This window comes from Salvia miltiorrhiza, chromosome 8, assembly GCF_028751815.1.
Source record: "Salvia miltiorrhiza cultivar Shanhuang (shh) chromosome 8, IMPLAD_Smil_shh, whole genome shotgun sequence".
Lineage (NCBI taxonomy): Eukaryota > Viridiplantae > Streptophyta > Magnoliopsida > Lamiales > Lamiaceae > Salvia > Salvia miltiorrhiza.
The window spans coordinates 3,552,506-3,560,562 of NC_080394.1; the positions used below are offsets into that span (position 1 = coordinate 3,552,506).

Sequence of the window (8,057 nt, forward strand, 5' to 3'; positions counted from 1 at the left end):
AGTGGACCACTTTGGCTGGGCACGGTATTTAATAAAATTGGTGATAATTTTGATGTAGTGGAGAAAGGGTCCCACCACTTTATGAGATGTGTGGTTGAGATTGAATTTGAGGTGGTTTTTTTGTAAATAAAGAGTGTTTGTAAGGATAAAAGATTAAAGTGGATGGTGGGACCATTTCCATAAAAGGAAAGTGGTATACTCTTTGCGGACGTCCGATTTAGTAAAAATGGTCCACTTTTGGCGGACGGAGGGAGTATATATTACAAAAATATGTTTTCATAATTAATAGCAAAAAAAATAAAAATGAACTAGATGTTGTCAATTGGGCTAGACCGACCCCGCTCATCCCGGCCAAAGCCCAATTTTATTGAGCAAGTACACATTGGGTTGGGTTGGACCACCTACTCCAAATTAGCCCATTTGAGCCTTTTTCGAAACCTAGGCCTAGCCCAAGACTACTTGAGGCCCAGTCCAGGCGCACCTGAATAATTATATTACTCCCCTCCGTCTAATTTATAACGTCCCAAAAAAATGGGGCACACAAATTAAGGAAATGAAGGTAAAGAAAATTGAAACGTTATTAATGAGACGAATAGAGTACTCAAGCCCGGACCGACCCAACCTAGTTGACAACTCTAATTTGAACTGTTTACTCATTTGGTTTTAACTTGTTCTTCCTTCATTTAGTATTTCGGAGCCAATCTTGTATTTGTAATCTTTTTTATGTTTAATGAATTTATTTACCCAGAAACAAGATCTTCTTATTATCAAGACTACACTCTCTTCACCAAATTAAAGTTGATCAAATGAGCTGCATACTGAATGTACCATCCATAAGTATCTTCCACAACTAGAGAACAAATACAGATTTAATCTAACAAAGTTACAAACCGTGCAAAATTGAAGTGTATGCTGCAAAATTTTGCTATATTTCCAATAAAACACCTATACATGATCATCATCAACTGGGATTCCTCATTCATTGATGCTGTCGGCTAAAGCAAATGATGCCAATCGAATCGTTGCAGTATGAGACTAATTCTTGTTGCTCACCTTAATATGCCACGGCCATCGCATGTAATGCAGGACCGAGTAGACGAGCACTTGGTGCAGTAGCTCCACTTCTTCGGCAGCCTGTCAACAGAGAATGAGATTAATGCATATTACTGCTATAAAAAGAAGAAGACAAGTAAAATCGATAGGAATGAACAGCCTACCCCGCTGTGTATCTAGTTGCCGCGTTTTGTGACATCAATCTTGCTCTTTCTGCGCTTTCCTCAGACAATCTCTTTAGCACAAATCCTTCTCCTTTGCATTCAGAGCATACACCTGAACCTCCACAGTCATCGCATGTTCTTGTAGGAGCCTGTCTACCACAACAATCACAGTCAAAGGAACACCAGCATTATGCAAGTCACTGATTTTTTAAAAAAAAATTATAGCCACCAATTCTTGCTTTTGATGAATGTAACATATGTGTTTGATGTTCAGCTTTTAGTGTAGTGTGTTCCTTCACATTCTCCATTGAGTCATATCAAGAAACCAGAAAATTTTATCTTCTTTAAGGATAAGGAATAATCTTGTTTAGCAAACTCAAAATATGTTCTTGTTTACTAAGCAAAGCATGGGATTGATAATGGTACTACGTTAAGAGGCAACAAGCATCAGAGTTAACTCTGAGATAATGTAACATTTTTCAGTCAAAATAGAATGTGAGAAGTGAACTCAGCCTGACAATGTAGGGCTCCTCATATGAAAATCCTGCCCCTTTCACAACTTGCGTTAGCAATGTATCAACATTTTACAGGTCAAATGTTTGTTACATCCTTAATCTACTCTTACAAAGAGATGCAGAATTCTATCAAGTTGGGACACATACCTCAGTCGATTCAGAACTTTTAGTTCTTCTCATCAGAAACGTAGCAGCTGCGCCGACAACTGTTGCAGCCACTGCTACAGAGGCTGCTGTTTCTGGTAGTGAAGACAGTACTTTTACTGTCTCTCTACTTCGTGTTTTTGCCTTGTATGCATTCAGGGATCCATAACTGACTCTCGAATTTGAACTTGTAGAAGCTGCACAACCAAGTATTGAGAATGACAACTTACACTGCAGATTCCCATTTTGTTTCAAGACTTTAGAAAAAGCTGATGAAAACATTTGAATAAGAAGCAGAATATGTTCCCTATCTATGGGAGACAAGTAACACTAGCCACATAGACGGTGTCACACGGTTAAAATCAGCTCAGGTAGGATTAATATCATGAAAAATGATATTTCTTCACCAGTTTAGCAATCACTTAACTGCAAGGCTGTGATTTAGGGTATTCTCATGAAAAGAGACAACATATAAAACCCAGCATACACAGGAGATACATATTATACATTCAATCATTCATCATATTCTTTGAGAAAATACCAGAACCAAGAAAAAGAGAGGTTATAGACGCTTCTGCTAGCTTGAGTAGTCATCTGTTTTATCACAAACGAAAGCCTTTGGAAAGGCCATGCTTTTGGTACTTACTTTACATGATCTCAATTGAGAATCTGGCAATGCAGAGACAACTGAATCACAATGTATAGATGTGAACAATTACTTGAAACTTAACATCTTTCAAATGCAAGCCAGCAAAAATCTGCAGATAATTAACCTAATCATTTCAACTAATTAGCAAGTTTCTAATCATCCACAAAGAGTTCATCACCATCTCTGTGCGGCTGTGCCAATACATGATTCACTCAAATTCGATAATGATCAATTTCACCATTTCTCTAAGTTATTGTCACCGAACAAACACAAAATTTTGCATCATGATTATCAATCGACAAGACTCGTAATCTCAACTGAATCATAATTGAGTAATCTGCACATATCATCAGAATCGAATGCCTTTCCATCAACAGTCAATGTCTCTCTAATAAAATCATTGTATACGCGCAATGAAGTAATGCCTCATCTCCTTTGCTAAGTTACAACACTGAGATTAAAAAAAGTCTGCAAAAACATGAGAGAGAGAGAGAGAGAGAGAGAGAGAGAGAGAGAGAGAGAGAGAGAATTCCTGGTTCTGGCTTACTGAAATTGAAGGAAGCGAGTGAAAGATTTAGATTCTGCAACTTTAGCTCCATTTGCATTTACGAAAAGGTAAGAGCTGATACACGCAGCGGATTTAATGGCTCGTATGCATTCATGGAAACTACGGCAGTGATATTAGTTTCTCTCTTTTCAAATATGCCCCTGCACTGTTTGCAATTTCCAATTTTACCCACTCTGGTCTGGAATGTGGATTATATTGTTGAAATATATGCAAAAGATTATTCGAAAAAATTTATTTCAGATGCAGATCTAATTCAAAAATAACTAGTTCATACATATATGGAGTACTAAAATAAACAAGTTTAAACAAAATAATTGGACTAGTGGAATTTGCACATATACATAAATTATCTTCTGCATATTATAGTATGTCACCAGATCCAGAACTCTAGTTTAACATAAAAATATTTGTAACCTAAGAAAATATTCATTCTGTACCCTACATACTTTTTTTTTAATACATCTCTTAAATTTATACACACTCTACTTTTAAATACTACTTTACACATAATTTAAATAATTTTATCCTTGTAACTTACATTTCTTTACCCACAATCTACTTAACAATACCCTTAACATGAAATCATTTTTCCACTATCAATACTCTAAACAACTTTTCATTAAAACTCGTGTCGAAAGCACAGAAAAACTACAATTAATTGAAGAAGTCATACAATATTGAAAGATAATTGGAACAAATTGGACCCCTGTGGCTAGCGCACTCGCAATAAGAAGTTGCAGATAGATAGATGTGTATCAGTAAAACAGGCAGAATAATAGTGTAATCTAACTCCATAAATAAACAAAAAAAGTGCTAACAAGATAAAGCAGAGTCGCACAAAGCCTCGGAATCATAAAATTGGAGCAAAGTATATATTTGGAACTCCAGGAAGGCTAACTATACAAGTCGTCTTCATCAGCAGCTCCGCCGGCAGGGGCCGCAAACGGGTCGGCTGCAGATGCTCCACCCGCGGCGGATTCAGGAAACCTGAATTCCGTCCCGAATCCACGAGACTGCTGCAAGGTCTGCGCAAAAGCCTGGTACTTGCGTATATCAGCATCACTCACACTTCTGCGAGCATATTTCATCGACTCCTCAAAATGCGAAGGCGTGATCTCTGACACTTCATCGGTCTCGTCTTCATCCATCGAGTCGGGATTATCTAATCTCTTCCTCTCTCTTTCTATGTCCTGAAATAAGCAAAACAGCATCGTCAGAAACCTCACAGGAAGATAGGTTTATGATTATAACAACTTGAGAAAAAAAAAGCGGAAGAGAAGCTTTCGCAACGCATACTTTCTCAATGTTCTCTCGAATGGCATATTTGCAAGCCCGCTGACAGATCTCTGTGATGTCTGCCCCACTAAATCCTTGAGTGTACTTGGCCAGAGCTCGTAGATCGACATCTTTGGAAAGTGGGGATTTACGAAGGCAGGCTTTGAAGATTTGATGACGAGAATCCTCATCTGGCAGAGGGATATATATCAATTGATCAAGACGACCTGGGCGAAGAAGCGCAGGATCAATTATGTCAGGTCTGTTAGTGGCCCCAATGATGAAAACAGTCTTTTTGGCATTCATGCCATCCATTTCAGTAAGAAGTTGGTTGAGAACTCTATCAGCAGCACCACCAGCATCTCCAACACTGCTTCCTCTCTGAGCCAAATAATAATATTCATTGAGCAAAACAAGTAATAATTTCCGAATTGTAAATGATAAACTCGTATATTGATTGCTTACAAATAGAAATTCATACCTGGGTAGCAATAGAGTCAAGCTCGTCAAAGAAGAGAACACAAGGAGCAGATTGTCTAGCCTTGTCAAATATTTCACGGACATTAGCTTCACTCTCTCCAAACCACATGGTAAGCAGCTCAGGCCCTTTCACACTGATAAAATTGGCCTGACATTCATTTGCAATTGCCTTGGCGAGCAGCGTCTTACCGCACCCAGGAGGGCCATAGAATAAAACACCCTTTGAAGGCGACATGCCAAATTTCTCAAACTTCTCTGGATGTTCCACAGGATATTGAACAGTCTACAAGAAGATAAACAGGTTTAGTACATTTAAGTATAATAGATAGATACTAAAATCCAACTTCATAATTGAAGTACCTCCTGAAGCTCCCTCTTAACATTCTCAAGTCCTCCAATATCTTCCCAAGAGACATTGGGTACTTCAACTACCTGTTCACAAATTCAACGGAATATTGTGAGCAAATATTGCAAGAACATAAATACCTTGAGGCAAAACATGGATACTAAAAAAGTTCACTTACTGTCTCACGCAAAGCAGAAGGATTGCTTATTCCAAGAGCAGTATGGAAGTGCTCATTTGTTACGGCCATAGAGTTCAGTATCTCTGCATCAATTGAATCATCTTCCAAATCGATAACATCCATTTTCTCTCTGATGCACTGGAGTGCAGCTTCTGTGCAGAGAGCTGCAAGATCAGCACCAACATAGCCATGGGTGTCCTTTGCTATTCTTTCTAAATCAACCTGTGAGTTCATTGATATCTCATTAGTATGAATTAATGGTTAATATATAACACATGTAAATTCTAAGTAAGAGGTGTAGGACATACATCTTCGGAAAGCTTCATGTTCTTGGTATGAATCCTAAGAACTTCGAGGCGTCCAACTTCATCAGGAACACCAATATCTATCTCTCTGTCAAACCTACCAAACCTCCTAAGAGCAGGGTCGATGCTGTTTGGTCGGTTAGTCGCGCCCATAACGATAACATGCGCACGAGATTTTAACCCATCCATGAGAGTCAAGAGTTGAGAAACAATCCTCCTCTCAACTTCTCCATGCGTTTTCTCTCTCTTAGGAGCTATCGAGTCAATTTCATCAATAAAAATAATAGATGGAGCATTCTTCTCAGCCTCCTCAAATGCCTTTCTCAGATTACTCTCACTCTCTCCAGCCAATTTAGACATAATTTCTGGACCATTAATCAAAAAGAAGAAAGCACCAGTTTCATTGGCAACAGCTCGAGCAATCAAAGTCTTTCCAGAACCTGGGGGTCCATAAAGTAAAATTCCTTTTGGAGGCTTCACGCCAATAGATTTGAATAGCTGCGGATGTCTCAGTGGCAACTCCACTAATTCACGGATCTGAGCCATCTGTTTCCGAACGCCACCAACATCATCATAGCCAACTTCATCTAGTCTATCTTCATCCTCTCTCCTGATAGGCTCCCCTTCGCAGAAGATCTCAGTATCAGGAGCCACAACACAATATTCCCCAGGATCTGTCTCAACAACCTTAAATTCCACACTCCTCATCCCACCTCTCACAAGAAGATGGTCTCCTTTCCTTACAGGGCGATATGCCTCCAGAAAGTATGCTGCAGGGACAAAATTTAAAGATCAAATATGCTTTCAAATGCTCTCAATCAGGAAATACATAATAAAATCCCTAAAGATTTTAGGGGCTTACGTTTGAGATATGCATCAAAAAGGTCCCCAGTGAGACCTTCTATCGTATCATCCATGGGTAGTATGTGCACACGCTTTCCATATTTAACATCTGGACACTGATGCACAGATACAACATCCCCCAGTCGAACTCTCAAATTTGATCTGACAACCTTGTTCATCCTAATCTTTGGCTCTTCACATGCATCATCAGCAAGGGCAATGCAGACAGTATCTTTTCTTTTCTTCCCCTGGAAACCAAGATAACAAGACACTCCAAGTTTTAGTGCATCGATGGAATATTCCAAAAGGTCAATACAAGAACATAAAGTAAATATGATATGATCCAATATAGAATGACTAATAAACAATTAGTATGAATGCTTCATGAAGTTTCACATAATAACAACCAAATATCAAAAGAACCCAGCTTTTACACATATGCAGCTCCCACATTTCTTTTTTCACATTTGAGATACAAACCACATTATAAAACTATGTTAAAAATTATTTCTTGTTAAGAAAAGACAATGTAGGAACACCACATAAGCCATCATAAAAGACTAACTCGATTTTAAGCATAAACAGGTACCCAAATCATAAAACATGAGGTCAAGAGCAGATCAGATGGCACTACCTAAAGCTTCCTCATTAAGCCACAGCTTAATGATCACTCACATCTTTAACTAGTACAACTAAAACCAACCTATCAAATCTTAGAACAAGAAATTCTTCAATGACTCAACTCAGAAGTCATAGTTCTCGGGTAAAACGATACACCCTAATAGACAGATTAGCAAAGGCTCCCTTCAAGTTAATACAGCGATCCATGTTATACCAAATTCTTAAGCATAATTCACCGACCAATTCTACTAACGAACTCCTCCTAATCCATTCTAATCTCCAGAAATAAACAGATATAAAACAGTCGACAAAAGAAAACCCTAACCCTTGCTCCCACCTAACACTCAAAATTTGAGAATATCTGCAATTAAAAGTAAACCTTGATCAAAATAGTATCTCCACGAAAAATCTGGAGCTTCTCCATGGTGGCAGGGTGGAGGGAGACAACGGAGTTGTCGTCGTTGACCGCCTCATCGACGACGAGGCGGTTGGCCGCCTTTTTCCTCTCTAAAATCGCGGTTGAGAAGTCCTTCTTCCCACCTTTCCTGCTCAGAAAAACAAAATAGACTTCAGATTCCGGCGGCGGTTACTTCAAAAGCAAGAGAAACAGAGAAATAGCAACCGATCGAAGACGAGTTGATTCAGAAGCTGTGAGAATTAGGGTAAAACTTACGAATCGGAGGACTCGGCTTGGTTGCTCATGATCTGAGAATTGCGGTGTTGGAGAATCTGGAGATGCGCGTTGGTACTTGGTAGTTTCGCTTGGGAGAAGAAAGGGAGCTGTGAGTTGCAAATGTAGAGAAATAGAGATAGTAGATGTGTGTATAATCGGTGCATATATATAGGCACTTCTTCTATAATTCAACTGACTTTCTTTTCCTTCACCTTATTTAGATTAAAATTCATATACTAGTTG

At 38.8% G+C, this 8,057-nt stretch overlaps 2 protein-coding genes across 3 annotated transcripts; both read right to left on the minus strand.

Moving 5' to 3' along the window:
- Positions 1-783: 783 nt before the first annotated feature.
- Positions 784-3,226, minus strand: LOC131000084 (uncharacterized). 2 transcript variants are annotated; one of them, XM_057925852.1, is made up of 4 exons: positions 3,073-3,226; positions 1,880-2,073; positions 1,218-1,366; positions 784-1,134 (listed from the first exon to the last, which is right to left on the minus strand). In XM_057925852.1, the coding sequence occupies exons 1-4, from the start codon at positions 3,128-3,130 to the stop codon at positions 1,050-1,052; spliced, it is 486 nt and encodes a 161-aa protein (XP_057781835.1). In that variant the 5' UTR covers positions 3,131-3,226; the 3' UTR covers positions 784-1,049. The 2 variants fall into 2 exon arrangements, with proteins under 2 accessions (XP_057781835.1, XP_057781834.1); XM_057925851.1 differs by having other exon boundaries at positions 1,880-3,194.
- Positions 3,227-3,814: 588 nt separating this feature from the next.
- LOC131000085 (cell division cycle protein 48 homolog) lies at positions 3,815-8,057 on the minus strand. Its single transcript, XM_057925853.1, has 9 exons — positions 7,815-8,057; positions 7,521-7,686; positions 6,540-6,768; positions 5,681-6,447; positions 5,373-5,594; positions 5,209-5,280; positions 4,850-5,131; positions 4,390-4,749; positions 3,815-4,283 (listed from the first exon to the last, which is right to left on the minus strand). The coding sequence occupies exons 1-9, from the start codon at positions 7,976-7,978 to the stop codon at positions 3,987-3,989; spliced, it is 2,559 nt and encodes an 852-aa protein (XP_057781836.1). The 5' UTR covers positions 7,979-8,057; the 3' UTR covers positions 3,815-3,986.

Coding starts and splice junctions, on each gene's coding strand:
- LOC131000084 (XM_057925851.1), bottom strand. CDS start 2,158: ATGTTTTCATCAGCTTTTTCTAAAGTCTTGAAACAAAATGGGAATCTG. Junction 1,367..1,879: donor AAAGTTCTGAATCGACTGAG/GTATGTGTCCCA, acceptor TGTGGTAGACAG/GCTCCTACAAGAACATGCGA. Junction 1,135..1,217: donor GCAACTAGATACACAGCGGG/GTAGGCTGTTCA, acceptor CTCTGTTGACAG/GCTGCCGAAGAAGTGGAGCT.
- LOC131000085 (XM_057925853.1), bottom strand. CDS start 7,978: ATGCACCGATTATACACACATCTACTATCTCTATTTCTCTACATTTGC. Junction 5,132..5,208: donor TTAAGAGGGAGCTTCAGGAG/GTACTTCAATTA, acceptor ATCTTCTTGTAG/ACTGTTCAATATCCTGTGGA. Junction 4,750..4,849: donor TTGACTCTATTGCTACCCAG/GTATGAATTTCT, acceptor TATTTGGCTCAG/AGAGGAAGCAGTGTTGGAGA.